At 37.8% G+C, this 14056-nt stretch overlaps 4 protein-coding genes across 5 annotated transcripts; 3 read left to right on the top strand and 1 right to left on the bottom strand.

Annotated features, from left to right (window-relative positions):
• The first annotated feature begins 377 nt into the window (after positions 1-377).
• LOC111781762 (glucose-6-phosphate/phosphate translocator 2, chloroplastic-like) lies at positions 378-2506 on the top strand. Its single transcript, XM_023662453.1, has 4 exons — positions 378-1069; positions 1321-1546; positions 1623-1845; positions 1934-2506. Exons 1-4 carry the CDS (start codon positions 569-571, stop codon positions 2157-2159), a joined length of 1176 nt encoding a protein of 391 aa, XP_023518221.1. The 5' UTR covers positions 378-568; the 3' UTR covers positions 2160-2506.
• On the bottom strand, positions 2403-7170 carry LOC111781763 (derlin-2.2-like). 2 transcript variants are annotated; one of them, XM_023662456.1, is made up of 7 exons: positions 6860-7170; positions 6158-6257; positions 5270-5484; positions 5102-5185; positions 4873-4926; positions 3964-4167; positions 2403-3543 (listed from the first exon to the last, which is right to left on the bottom strand). In XM_023662456.1, the coding sequence occupies exons 1-6, from the start codon at positions 6956-6958 to the stop codon at positions 3985-3987; spliced, it is 735 nt and encodes a 244-aa protein (XP_023518224.1). In that variant the 5' UTR covers positions 6959-7170; the 3' UTR covers positions 2403-3543; positions 3964-3984. The 2 variants fall into 2 exon arrangements, with proteins under 2 accessions (XP_023518224.1, XP_023518223.1); XM_023662455.1 differs by lacking the exon at positions 2403-3543 and having other exon boundaries at positions 3756-4167.
• Positions 3072-3440, top strand: LOC111781699. The gene has a single exon (XM_023662387.1). The coding sequence runs from the start codon at positions 3072-3074 to the stop codon at positions 3438-3440; it is 369 nt and encodes a 122-aa protein (XP_023518155.1).
• Positions 7171-10714: 3544 nt separating the features above from the next.
• On the top strand, positions 10715-13317 carry LOC111781255. Its single transcript, XM_023661748.1, has 3 exons — positions 10715-11078; positions 11284-11412; positions 12064-13317. The coding sequence occupies exons 1-3, from the start codon at positions 10821-10823 to the stop codon at positions 13216-13218; spliced, it is 1542 nt and encodes a 513-aa protein (XP_023517516.1). The 5' UTR covers positions 10715-10820; the 3' UTR covers positions 13219-13317.
• Positions 13318-14056: the final 739 nt, after the last annotated feature.

Raw genomic sequence — 14056 nt, 5'->3', positions numbered from 1 at the left:
TTTTTGGTAATTTATTTTTGGAGAAAAAATCATTTCTTTTAGCTCAACTTCAAGTTAATTTGTTTTTGACAAATAAATATATTTTGCATTTAATTTTAATTTTGATAAAATTGGTAAATTCAGTGACGTTTTGAAAATTATAAACTAAATGGGTAAGAGAACAGAACCAAATTGAATGGGTGATTTTATTCCAACTTTGTAAAATTTAATCATTTTACCCTATTTTAACAAACAGGTTAAAATTATTGAAAAAACATGAGCCGTCCATTGCGTCATTGGACCGAGGAAAATTCACCGATAGGCACGGGCAAGAAGGATCACGCGGTTCATATTGTCCCTCCATAAATTTGAAAATCCCAGGGTTCTCCGTTTTCCTGATTCAACTCAAATTCGTATATATAGCCTCTCCTTTCCCCACCATTTTCTCCAACATCAACATCGTCTCTACATTTTCCCAACAAATTCGTTTCTCCTTGCATTTGCCAACCGATTCCAATCAGTTTCAGTTCAATCCCATCTGGGTTTTGGTTTTTTTTCCGTTCTGCATTATCAGATTCTCGAAAACACCATGATCTCTTCACTCAGCCTCACATCTTCTACTTTCGCTTCCTCTGAACTTCTCAACCGAAAATCTCCGATTCCCAGGCTGAATCTTCCGGCGCAGTTTCCGAATCGGAGTGCCCTCAAACATCTTGATCGATCTCTTTCTACCAAAAAACCACTTCACATCTCATCCGTTGATAATCTTTCTTTGTCCGTAAAATCGTTTGGGCGTTCGACGGAATGCAGGGCGTACGAGGCCGAATCGCGGCGTTTGCCGATCAACGTTGAGCTTCCTGAAGAACAGGCAGCTCAGAAACTCAAAATTGGGCTGTATTTCGCCACTTGGTGGGCTTTGAATGTGGTGTTCAATGTATACAACAAGAAGGTTCTTAATGCGTTCCCTTATCCATGGCTCACCTCCACTCTCTCCCTCGCCGCTGGATCGCTTATGATGCTCGTTTCTTGGGCCACTAGAATGGTCGACGCTCCCAAAACCGATTTGGATTTCTGGAAATCCCTGTTGCCGGTAATTACAATTATGCTCTGTTTTCATCTTTGAACTTTGGAGATGAATTTTGTGATTAATTGTTCTTTCTTACAAAAATCATGGTGGGTATTTGTTTTTGGAAGAATTTGAATGTAGGAAGTGCATTACAAATAGGAATAGGGATTATTTTTATGCGATGATCTGCTTGTTCTGGTTCTGCAAAACAGAGCATTCGAAACTAAAACTTTGGATCAGCGATCAGATGTTTTGTGGCATGATTATTTTGATAGGTGGCGGTGGCGCATACTATTGGGCATGTTGCAGCAACTGTGAGCATGTCCAAAGTGGCTGTCTCATTCACTCACATAATCAAGAGTGGGGAGCCGGCTTTCAGTGTGTTGGTCTCCAGGTTTCTGCTGGGAGAGATGTTTCCATTGCCTGTTTACTTATCTCTTATCCCTATCATTGGAGGCTGCGCTCTTTCCGCACTAACTGAGCTCAATTTCAACATGACTGGTGAGGAATCTTTGCTGTGAATGTGAATCTCAATTTTGATGTGAATTAATATAGCAAATTGGGGTTGTGTTTTTAGGATTCATGGGAGCGATGATATCAAACTTGGCATTTGTGTTTAGAAACATATTCTCAAAGAAAGGGATGAAGGGGAAGTCAGTGAGTGGGATGAATTACTATGCTTGCCTTTCAATGCTGTCTCTGCTCATTCTTATTCCTTTCGCCATTGCTGTGGAGGGACCCAAGTTGTGGGCTGAAGGATTTCAACAGGCTCTCTCTCAAATTGGTCCCAATTTCATTTGGTAACTGCGAATTTCATGGTTATCTAAAATAAGTGGTCTGTTCTGGTTTCACTCAAAGGAATTGTTTGTTTGTTTGTTTGAAATGCAGGTGGTTGGTAGCTCAAAGTATGTTCTACCACTTGTACAATCAAGTGTCGTACATGTCTCTTGATCAGATATCTCCATTGACATTCAGCGTAGGGAACACAATGAAGAGAATATTCGTAATAGTGTCGTCCATTATCATCTTCCGCACGCCTGTCCGACCCATCAACGCCATTGGAGCTGCCATTGCAATCCTTGGAACCTTCCTCTACTCGCAGGCCAAGCTGTGAGATGATAATTAAGGAGGGTTATATATATGTTTTGAATATCTTTGTTGTGAGATCTGGGAAGTTGAAAGAAGGGTGCAGTTTGATTATGATTTAGATGATATGCTTGTAATGTAGTTAGCCACAGGGAGTGAGGGGATTCTCGTTGGCGTTGAATTATGTATACTACATATCAACAGGAAGAAGAGTTCCGAGATAGTTACTTTCTGAGGCGCAATAATTGGTAACGTTATTTATTATTGTTTCATTCCATTGTGTGTAGCAGTAGTACATAGCTACAAATCATACTTTATATGGGTAACCAACCATTTTAGCGGTTGTATTAAATAAAGTCGGTGAGGTTTGAGCTATCCAACCCCCTCTTATACCCTATAATTACAGGGTCTGTCTGATTAAGTTGTCCACTTATGTTCTTCGGCTCTTCAGTTTGGTACACAAATATATAAAGCATCAGCATCATCGCAACGACTGGCTGTTTGGGCCGTGCGCTGCGAGTTGCTCATGACCATCCACCAGCCCTTACTTACCTTAAGTTTTTATATGCAAACCTTCGCTAATCGCTACACCCATTGCCATTAATTATATATACATAATTCTCGGCAGAGCCTTGTGAGCTGAGCATGCCTGTGGTAATCATGGCCTAACAAGTCAAAAGGGTTCTCAGAAAAAGACATTATAATGGAAAATCATGGCTCCTTAGCAAATAACAAGTAGAATATGATGTCCATTTCGCTCCAAAAACCCACCAATCACGCAGTAACTTCATATTTGTCAACTTTATCTAAAGTAAAATTTCAGTGATGCATTTTATCAACACAAGGAGATGGCCTGAGTTCAAAGCAATCCCAAAACCGGACGTCCTCGAGAGAAGGGCTCTGTGAAGGCATTGCCACTGTCTCTTCCTTTTTGAGTAAAATGTATGAAGGCATCAGCAGAAGCAGTAGCTTCTGTGAGGAAATGGGTGCTGTTGCTCCACTTGCAATCGGCACGCGAGGCACTATGGGGTCGCTGGTTATGAAGGAGATTGAGTACTTCACCAAGCTAGAGCTCGAACGCCATGGCGGCTCTCAGCGGTTAAGTGGAGATGCTTCCAGGAGAAGCGATTCGAAGACAAGCTTTTGGCTTTTGTCGTTGAGTTGGAAGTGGAAGAAGAGAAGAACCAACAATGGGATTCTCCCCAACATTTGCTCTGCTGTTGAATTGTCAAAAAGCAATCGGTTTAATGGGATTCCTGGTTTTGGTTACAGGATTCTCAAAGACGATGTCACCCACTTTCCCATTTGATTCTGATTTCAGCCTCCAAATTCAAATGGGTTTTGTTTGCTTTTTGTGGAATTGCTTTCCCTTGCTCTGTTTGTATTTCCTTTTAAGGTTTGCAACGTTTTCACTGCAAAAAGAAATAAGAGTTATAGTACTGATTTGGTTGGAACAGACAGTGTTCAAAACAAAACAAGATTGTATTTCAAACTATTATTAATCTTTGTGTTTCCTTTTTTGCTTGGAATCCAACCAATTTTAATCACTCAAATTCTTAAGAAGTGATTTGTATTCCAAGAAGTAATCAGATCACAACTAATTTGACAATTCAATATGCTTGTGTTCGAGTAAGAGCACACCGGGTGCAAGCTTGGCCATGGAATAGGTTATATTTATCTTCTTCAATGGTAACTATTTGAATCAAGAAATTCCAGTGCGAATACATTTGACACTATGCTACAGATGAAAATGACATTCCTTATCATCAGGGGTTGCTCCTTTCTAGAGTGTGGATAAATGTCCAAAAGATGGGAAAACTCCAGTTCACTACCTTCCTCAAATGTTGTAATAACTAATCTTGATGAATATCCTCCGCAGCAGGGGCTGCAAATCTCAAATCCACGGGTCGCGCCACTACAACTGCTTCCTCAGCAAATAATGCCCTGATGAAGGATGGGGTTTTTAATGGTCGTCGGCCTGTCATTCGTGGGTACACATCTTCAAGAAAATAATAAGCGTGGCCAGCAACCATGCCCTGAATCGCAAAATAGTTCATCACCATAACTCAAAATGATACATTAGCTTGAACCAACTCATACTAATAAAAAAAGTGTATTATTATTGGCCGTAAAATCCAAGTTTCATCATTTAAATAATCACAAATGAGTGTTCCAATTGTTTTTTTTTGGCGAAAGATCACACCAAATTTCAAAAATACCTCTAAACTTTCAAATTTTTCAATAATATCTTTAAAGAGAAAAAGAAAAAAAAAAAAAAAACCTTACCGTTAAGTTTTCAAAATCACACTTGAACTTTCAAAAGTTTCATTCATACTTCGAAAAAAAAACTCGAGAGAAACGGTTAGTATTACATTTCAAAAATTTTGGGAGATTAAAGGTTAAATTTGCAGAGGCAGTTCGTTAGAATCCAGCAAGACCATATGCCAGAAAAGGGTCGAATCAGATAAAATGAACTGTGAAGAATTATATTCCAAATACAGATGGTTTAAAGTCAGGACGTGTGAACGTTCAAAAGTTTCATTCATACTTCGAAAAAAAACTCAGAGAGAAACGGTTAGTATTACATTTCAAAAATTTTGGGAGATTAAAGGTTAAACATTTGCAGAGGCAGTTCGTTAGAATCCAGCAAGACCATATGCCAGAAAAGGGTCGGATCAGATAAAATGAACTGTGAAGAATTATATTCCAAATACAGATGGTTTAAAGTCAAGACGGCATACCAGAAGATCCACCCAAGCACTGGCCCCGACGAGAACAGAGAATCCCAAAAGAACCTGTGCAGGAAAAAGATAACGAAACAAAGTAAATATTCTATCGTGAAGTTAAGATGACATTTATACTGGTGAATGGAGAATTCAACTTACGTTGGATGGGATCAAGTCAGACTAATTTTCACATAAGGACAGCTAAAAGAGATTAAAATAGGGAAAGAAACCCAGACTTACTCACCCATGGCAGGTAAGCTGCCGTAAAAGTAAAGAGGCCTAAAAAGCTCATATGGATGAATGGGTTTTGCTTGCTCCATACATAAACCTGTGTATAAAAGGATTTGTTAAAGTACAGATAAATTGCATGAAAGTAAAGAAACGAAAGCTCTCGTCTTAAATGGAGACTAACCATCATGAATGTCAGTGAGTTACTAAGGAATACAACTTCGGCAATTGACTCGGACAAGTAGGGTATCATTCCCCCAACCAAAACAATTCCAGTAAGCACCGTGGCCCCAAATAAGAGCATATAAATGAAATCTGCTGTTCTTCCCCTAAAAGAGTTCTCTTCCAGAAGTTTGCAGTATCGGGCAAGAAAAAACATGTGAAACAAAAAATCCAAATCTGGCAATAACAGGCACATCACATGGGTATCGTTAGATAGTTGTTAATTTCGATCTTACCCAAAAGAAAAATATATACATACTGAAAAGGCTGAAAGAGTCAAGAAAGTTAGAACATGTCATATTTTCCAGCTATTTAGCTGCTAAATGAGCATAAGAAGTGGTAACCAACACAGAAAACTTAGGACAAGAGATGGTAAGCTTCATTGTTCTGGGGGATGGGAGGGGCCTAAATCGTGATATTGAAGCACGAAGCAAAGGATCACTGGTCAAAACAAGTTGCATGTCAATCTAATCTTTCTACCACAGAAAAAAACTACTGAGAAAACTCCCTTGTTCATAATTTTTCCAAATGGAATCAAAAGAACATTTGCAATAAACTCGTACGATGCGGGTCAGCACGCTTCAGAATGCCAATTACATCTCGTATGCATATGGAATAAAACTTCATAAAAGCTAAAACCCTCCAGAAACAAGAACAGGACAACTAAAGCCACTCATGTGCATTGCACGTCCGCAAACATGAACAGTTATTCCAAAAGTAGGTGACCAATGACTACAATCAGAAAATACCAACAGATGGAAAATATTAGGAAATCTTCACATAAAACCAAGCAACGGGATTTTTCTACAGTTACAAATTATATGTACATGAAAAAGTACTATATAAATACCCATTTTGCGGAAGAACAGGAAGTTGGTAATGAGGCGCCAGAACTGATACTTCTTAGCAACGAGGATAGGATTCAAGTAAAGATGATGCGGATAGATAATCTGTATGAAATCAAATGCATGAAAAATTATTAAATAAACCAAATGGTAAGGTAAAGTGATATTCATCTATTAGACTCTGAAATTAAGAAACAAAATGATTGTGAACGAAGGCCAACAAGATTATAAGGATCAGCCACATTTTCAAAGTTCATGCTATTTCAATAGCTGAAACAATAGAACCGGGTGCCCCCATACTGTACCGCCAAATACCAGCAAAAACTGACACCAAAACTGAAATAAATTTACACATCAATTCCCAAAGGTCATTGAAATCAGCGATAATCGGCATGGGAAACCAACATCAAAGCCCAAGGACAAAAATAATAATCAAAATCCCCCATGTCATGGTAATCGATACCGATGATCTTCCGGGAGGACAAAACAAACCATTCATGATTTTCCATAACAAATCAAAAAACGAAACTGAGATAAAAATAAATAAATAAAGAAATAAATAAAAAGCCAAGGCATTCTTAAAATCACCGGCTTTAAACCATAATGTAAGAGATAATGCCCAGAGAAAAACAAACATTTAAGCCTAAATGACCACGAGAGCAAGAAAAGTAGAGCTACAAATGGAGAAGGGGCAACAAGGTACGCACATCGAGGGAACAGCCGATTGTGGTTACTATAGCGGCTGTGAGATAGGAGCGGGTGATGATAGGCATTTGCTTGTACCATTCTTCAACTGCTTGAGCCATCGAATCTCAGAAAGTTGATTACCGATAAAGAAAAACGTGAAATGACAATCGAAGGCGCAGAACAACAAATATTTGGACGCCGGAAAGAGCAAGCGGAGCTTGGAGAGAGAAGATTCCCGGCAAAATCCGACAGAGAAGGAGATCCGCAGAGTCGGAGAAAGTTTGGAAGAGAGACGGCAAAAGAAAACAGAACAGCTATTTCCCGCCCTGCTCTTTCACGGAGAGGGTGACGGATTTGGTGCGAATAACGGCGCGAGTGTATTCCGCCAACCAATCATCCACTTCCCACTTGGTAAATCGAGTATTTTATTGTTATTTACAATTTACCACAAAAATGGAAGAACTTTATTTTGGGCTCGGCCCATTGGGCCAATTCGATACAAATGCAATTGGTCCATATCGACGATGCTAGAGCCCATTGGGCTCGGCCCATTAAGTAAGAGTATAATTTAAGATTACAAAAGTTCCGGACGATGCTAGAGCTTAGAGAGCCTTATACCAGAGACCCAACCAATGACACCCAAACTTCTTTCTGTTTAAATTTAAGGGTTCAATTAAAGGGCGTCTTGTTTTACAACATTGTATAAGGAACAGATGACTTTATATGTAGTTGCAATTGTGGCCCAAAGTTGTCAAATTGTATATGAAAGTTAGCTAGCTTTAATGGAGTGGTGATGTTCCGAAGGTGTCAGTCTTCCCATTATTATGCATGTTGGATCTTCCTAAGTTGCTGATATTTTAAGTCTGTCAATAGGTGAAGGGCTGTACAGGCCCTCCTCAAAATGAACCGTGTAAACCACCTTAAATTGGCCAAGTGATCAATTGGGTCAGAACCATGGGAGTCTAGGTCTGTATTTGGAGTTTTTCTCGGGTTGGTAAGGCAAAATTGGCACCCTAGAGTCACCGGTTAGAACTCAGGGTCCCCTAGAGTCACCTATTAAAAATAAGGGACGGAAAATACCTCATACAAATACAGATGTATTTCTTACTTATAAACTTATGGTTCTCGGACTCCTCTTTCAACAATCCTCAACATCAGTTGGGGTGAACTTAAAATTTACCAACAAATGTTATAGAATTAGATGATTGTTAGTTGAGAGTGGTTGAAATGGATATAAGTTGGTCTCAACACTCTTTGGGTTTTAAAAAGAAGAGAAGAAGAAAATGAACCGCTACCTCTCACAAGATTGTGAGGATCAGCTTTCCACCATGTGTAGAGAAAGCCATGAATGACTACTGTGATCTCTGGACTCTTGTGTTCCATCAACTTCCAGATGTGTTTGGTGCTAACTGCTAAGGTAAAACAACTCATGATCATGAAGATTTAAAATTTTAGTTGAATTGATAGGAAAAGTAGTTTTGGAGTCTTCTTTTCATCAGTTTGTTCCATTGTTAGTTCGTTGGATTGCTTGAGCTCTCTTTCAGACAGGGTTCCTGCCGGTGGAAGCTTGTCCTGTCTGCTGCATTGGATTCTTCAAGTGATAAGCTAGTTGTTGACTCTTTTAAGTCATACCTATGAATGGACAGTCTAAATCCAGCCACATCTAGTCTCATCCATAAGTTTAACCTTCATTTCCATTTTTTTTATTATTATGATTATTATTAATTATTGTGACTTCTCATTCTTTTTTTCAATGTCGGTGGAAATTTGGTCTGTTTTATATTGCAATTGGATGGTTCCATGCTGCAAACTTTGACTTTTGAGTTCCATCTGATAGTCCATTCTAAGAAATTCATAAAAATATTCCATTGCATCGTTTATGGTAACATAGTCTTGGTGTAACTGACAAAAACAGAGTAAAAACGGTTTTACTTTTTGATTCTACAAAGGAAAACATGATCAAATGAAAATTTAACTGTCATTTTTTGTGGTTTAAGATTTAGCAGAATCATAGGCGCGATCTGAAGGCCAGCTCAGGTCCTGCTTAGTCTGTCTTCCATAATTTAAAGCACATGCCGTGCTAGCTTGCTTGCTTCACCGTTGCCTCATAGATGACCTTCTTCGTTGACCCCACACCCAAATTCCATAGTTTCCCACTTCCACACACAGCTTCACTCATAAAATGGCATATCTGCATTGAAACTCTTCACTGCCTACTTCTTCACCCAGGTATCTCTCTGTAATCTTCTAAGTTCAGAAGGGATATTGAGAGATGAGTTTTGTTCTTGTTAAGAGGTCTAATGGTTACTCCAAGGTTGATAAAGAAGACCCAGATGAGATAATTCATCGAAGAGCACAGTTTATAATCAACAAAGTGTTGGAACGAGCAGATTCCATGGGCAAAGCTTCGTATCTGAGAATTAGAATCCGAAGACTAAGAGTTAGATTTGGAAGAAGATTGAAGAAGCTGAAGAAGAGTATTTGCAATGTCAAGATTAGTGTTTACAAGCAAATAATCTGTCAGATCAGAAACTGCAAGTCTTTGTTTGGCAGAAAAGCAACCAACTTTGCCAATCTACCTCCTCTCTTACCATAATTTCCCAACACAGGTACACCGATCTTCAAATCAATGGGGAAACCACTTCGTTTCTTCCTAAGAGCTTTAATTTAGTTCATGGGCTTTGTTATATGAAAGAAAATTTATAGGGATGTTCTTGGCTGGTGTTGTTTTGTACCCTTTCAATTTGTTGTTGCACTTTTTTCCTCTCAAAGTTACACAAGATTAAGTAAATTCATGTGATCAAATCTAAGTCAACCAATCATAGATAATAAAAATTAGTTTTCTTCCCAAGTCAAAAGTGAGTTTCCAACATGTCCTTTTCATTTGGAAAGGTGTAACGATATGTAACGGGTCAACGTGTACAATATCTACTAATGGTGAACTTGGGATGTTATACAAATTTTCTTTCGATTCCAATTCTTCTTAACCTAACCAAACACACACATAGAAAGTTCAATTTGGTGGCTCAAGAATCTCTCCTCCCTTGACTCCAATTCGTCTATGATCCTAGGTACGATCGTAACACTAAACAGGTTCTAAAATAGCAAGCTTTTATTTATTATTAAAATGCTCTTCTTCTCCCCTCCATTTTCCACAATTTCCAACTAAAATTTAATGCACAATTACAAAAGTCAAAGTCATATATTATATTGGTAATAAAAACAATAATACCTTTTGAAGTATTTATTAAATTTATATTATCATTAATTTAATATTCACATCACTAGTGATTGTTATTCATATTGAATAAAAAATCCACAAAAGAAATATAAAATAATTCACATGTATTATATTTTTTATATATTAGAAGAGACACAATTGATATAAATATAACTGATATGTTTACTTAAAAACTATATAATAAACCATTATAGATTAAATTAAGTTATTTATATATATATAAAAATGTATAGTTAAAACAAAAGATTGAAAAAGTTATGGATAGAATTGAAAATTGTTATAGACAAATATATGTGGTGGTTTTATCTTTTGCTATCATTAAACTGTTTAATACATTAAAAATGGTGGAGACCACATACGATTCATTGAAAAGGGAAAGGGGAATATTTAAGAAAATTGTTCTTTAATTTATAACTAATTCTTTTAATTTACACTGACAGCCCAAATATTAATGTCAAATTCATATAAAATGAGGGCACTAAGTGCATTTACTTAAAATATAATTTATCATTAAATTATCAAAAATGGATGTCACCACCGCTTAATGTATATGATTTTTAATTAATTAAATGAATATAAAGATGCAAAAAATTATAAATACTTTGGAAATGATATTTGTCCTGTCGACAGCATTTCCATCCCCTCCAACTCTTTTGTTTCTCTGTCTCCGTCTGTTTATGCGATAATAAAAACTTTGTGCATTGGAGCTTTCTCATGATCATCAAAATTTCCTTTATACAATGGATCTAACTCCGACCAAGAACTCCCCGGCACCGCCTCGTCGCCGGACGCCGAGGTTTCTGCGCAGTCCCGGCGCTCGCCGTTCTAACTTCGGGGTTCCGATGACTCCTCTGTTGCGGTGGAAGTTGGACGATCGGCATGGATCTCGAAGCCGCAGCCGAGTTCAATTTCAGGCGAGAAAGCTCGCCGCCGGCCTTTGGCATCTCCATTATAAGGAAATTTCAAGCGGCGACGGTGGCGGCCGAAGAGTGTCTCAGGTAACTTCTAGATTCGGTTCTGTTGTAAATGGAGAAGTGAAAGAAAACGAACTCGAAATGTTGTGATCTTTGTGATCAATACCAATAATTACGAACCCAGAAGGGAAAAATTCGATTTTTAATTTCCGATTTGGTGGGAAAGTTTGAGGAATTATTGATTAACGAAAAGGGTTTGTTTATGAATATACCTTCTGGAAATTATTAGGGAGAAATAAGGCATCGCCATCGCCATCGCCATCGTGATCAGAGCAGAGACGATGGAGGAGTGGAAGCAGAGGAGAGGTTAGGGAGGCGTGATTGTTTGGATTCCTCGAAAAAAGCGATCAAGATTAAGGTACCTTTCCCGTTTCCATTTCTGTTTCAATCAATCTTTATTACCCAATCTTTTTGACATGATTCGCTGCTAAAACCACGCCAATCTAAACAAAAATAAAGATCGCTCTATAATACTTTACCATTATTTAATTTAATCATTACCCTCCTTTAGAACTTTAGATTTAGATAGACAGAGGAAATGTACCTAACCCATATGAATTACTTGATGAAATGATTAGCTCGCCATTATTTAAAAGAAATCAAGATTAAAAGTAAGAAAATGGGAAGAGACATGAAGAACTTTGGAAGAACAGAAAAAGAAGATGGGAGACCTGTGGAAAACAGAGTAGGATAGGATTATTTGGTACTTAATTTTTTAATTCAGATTTTGTTTTTGTTTTGTTTACAGTTTAATGAAATGGGTATTGTATGTATATTAATCTTATTTGGGAAAGTTCTTAATTTTGGTTTGTTTTTAATCATTACACTGACTTTGAAATTTGACCGAGGTCTCGCTGTATAATAAATTATTAAAAATATTCCATTCCACGCATTAAAAAAAACTAAAATTTCAATTCCAATGAACAAAAGATAACGAGAAGAGCAAAACAATTGATCTTAAAAAAGATTTGATAGAAAATTAAATAAAATCAAACCAATCTTCTTAAAGGCCGCAGCAGCAGAATATTGGAACCCTGAAGCCGCAGAGGCAGCTGAGACGGCGGAGTTGGGTGGATTTCGCAGCCACCGTGGCGGAGGAGAGCAACCGTTCACAAAGGCCTCGGCCGCTTCTGATGTTAAACAAGAGCTGGCGGTGCCCCAAACACGCATCTGCAAGCTTGAATCCCAGCAGCGAAAATCGAGGAAGAAAATCGAGTATTTAAAAGGGAAGCTCGAAGAAAACAGAGCAATGTGGAAGAATCGAAGGCACGTAAAGGTTGACGAATTATGCCAAGAACAAGAAACCAATCAGAGAACCGAAGTTCTGAATGCTAATTTGGAAAAAGAACTGGGAGAAGCGAAAGAAAACGCGAAGAAATACAAGCAAGAATACGAGAAAGAGAAGAGAAACAGAGAGTTATTAGAGGAGGTCTGTGCAGAGATGGCGAAGCAGATTGTGGGAGACAAGGCAAAGGTGGAAGCTTTGAAAAGGGAATCAATGAAACTGTGTGAAGAAGTAGAGGAAGAGAGAAACATGTTGCAAATGGCGGAGGTTTGGCGAGAAGAAAGAATTCAAATGAAGCTGATTGATGCAAAAGTAGCTCTGGAAGACAAGTACGTTCAAATGAACAAACTCATCACAGACCTTGAAAATTTTCTGATGTCGAGGAGCGAGAAGTTGGACGAGATGGAGGTGAAGAGAGGTGAGTTGATCCATGAAGCTGCTAAGTCGGTGGACATTAAAGAAATCGAGGGGTTCTTGTACGAGCCGCAGAAACAGAGTCTTGTTCTGTCTCTGCTGGAGGATTTGAAGGAAGCGACCAAGTTGGAGGAGGAATGCGAAGAGATTAATGATAACCCAGTTGAAAAGGAGTGCATTCCTGAAATAAAAACAGAGAATGTTGAGAACCCAATGGAGGATTCGTCGAAAAAGAAGGTTAATGGAAGGTTTGGGAATGGAAGAGTGTGGAGTGAAGGTGGGGAGTTGAATGGTTCCGACACAGCGACTCAAAGGAACTCGCAAAACCCACATATCAAAAGAGGAACACATGGATGCATTGAATGGCCGCGTGGGATTCAGAAAAATTGCTTCAAGACCAACACTTTGGACGCCAGGATTCAAACCCAAAAATCTCAATTACGTCATGTTCTTAGACACAAATGACCTGAATGTTTGTTTTGAAGAAGCCGTAGATTAAAAACTGTTTCGGAATAATCCAGTCGTTTATCCACTTTCCAATTACATAAATTATTGGTTTATAAGCTAACATTATTCTAAGAATCCAACAAAGTACATTATGGAGTCTCGGTTATGGAGTCTCCGTGAGGGCTTGAGCCTTGAACCTTCGCAGTCTCTCTGACTTCTTTTCTAGAGGCTCGAATAAAATACATCATTTATAAGACACTTCTTGTGTAATAATAATAATAATAATTTATAAGACACTTCTTGTGTAGTAATAATAATAATAATAATAAATAATTGTCGCAAACGGACCATTAAAAAAATTGACTTTGTATCCAGCTTGAAAATTTTCACATTCTCTACCAACCCATTACATTAGAATAATCATATTTTATTTTTCAATTTTAAACCATACAAAACTTTAAAAAAAAAAAAAAAAATCTAAAAACATTCATATAATCATAGTGACACAGTGTGCACGGTTAGACAGTGGCTGTTTCCATTGTTGATAAGGCACGGTTAGACAGTGAGCACCAAACATTCATATAATCATGGTGACACATTAAATTAAGAATAAAATGAAAGACTAATTAATTAAGACAAATTAAAATTCAAATTAAAAGCTGTCTTCAAAAGCACAATGATTTTGACAATATCAGTCATCCAAAGTGGGAGTAGCACTTGGCCTACTAAATTAAAATTTGATCAAACCATCACTAAATTAATTAGAGTTTAGGAAACATAGTCATTAAAAATGTTGAATGAAAATGACCTCTCAAAAACACATTTAAAGCAAGCCCCTTTATTTCCTCAAAAGCAT

Source organism: Cucurbita pepo, chromosome LG19 (assembly GCF_002806865.2).
Source record: "Cucurbita pepo subsp. pepo cultivar mu-cu-16 chromosome LG19, ASM280686v2, whole genome shotgun sequence".
NCBI lineage: Eukaryota > Viridiplantae > Streptophyta > Magnoliopsida > Cucurbitales > Cucurbitaceae > Cucurbita > Cucurbita pepo.
This window is presented reverse-complemented; position numbering and strand designations above follow the sequence as displayed.

What these genes read in the sequence shown, in the direction of transcription:
- LOC111781762 (XM_023662453.1), top strand. Translation starts at nt 569, where the DNA reads ATGATCTCTTCACTCAGCCTCACATCTTCTACTTTCGCTTCCTCTGAA. An exon ending in GCTCAATTTCAACATGACTG is followed by an intron (nt 1,547 to 1,622) that starts GTGAGGAATCTT and finishes TTGTGTTTTTAG; the next exon opens with GATTCATGGGAGCGATGATA. An exon ending in ATTGGTCCCAATTTCATTTG is followed by an intron (nt 1,846 to 1,933) that starts GTAACTGCGAAT and finishes TTTGAAATGCAG; the next exon opens with GTGGTTGGTAGCTCAAAGTA.
- LOC111781699 (XM_023662387.1), top strand. Translation starts at nt 3,072, where the DNA reads ATGTATGAAGGCATCAGCAGAAGCAGTAGCTTCTGTGAGGAAATGGGT.
- LOC111781763 (XM_023662456.1), bottom strand. Translation starts at nt 6,958, where the DNA reads ATGGCTCAAGCAGTTGAAGAATGGTACAAGCAAATGCCTATCATCACC. An exon ending in ACTCACTGACATTCATGATG is followed by an intron (nt 5,186 to 5,269) that starts GTTAGTCTCCAT and finishes TTTTATACACAG; the next exon opens with GTTTATGTATGGAGCAAGCA. An exon ending in GTGCTTGGGTGGATCTTCTG is followed by an intron (nt 4,168 to 4,872) that starts GTATGCCGTCTT and finishes TTTGCGATTCAG; the next exon opens with GGCATGGTTGCTGGCCACGC.
- LOC111781255 (XM_023661748.1), top strand. Translation starts at nt 10,821, where the DNA reads ATGGATCTAACTCCGACCAAGAACTCCCCGGCACCGCCTCGTCGCCGG. An exon ending in GCGGCCGAAGAGTGTCTCAG is followed by an intron (nt 11,079 to 11,283) that starts GTAACTTCTAGA and finishes GGAAATTATTAG; the next exon opens with GGAGAAATAAGGCATCGCCA. An exon ending in AAAAAGCGATCAAGATTAAG is followed by an intron (nt 11,413 to 12,063) that starts GTACCTTTCCCG and finishes ATCTTCTTAAAG; the next exon opens with GCCGCAGCAGCAGAATATTG.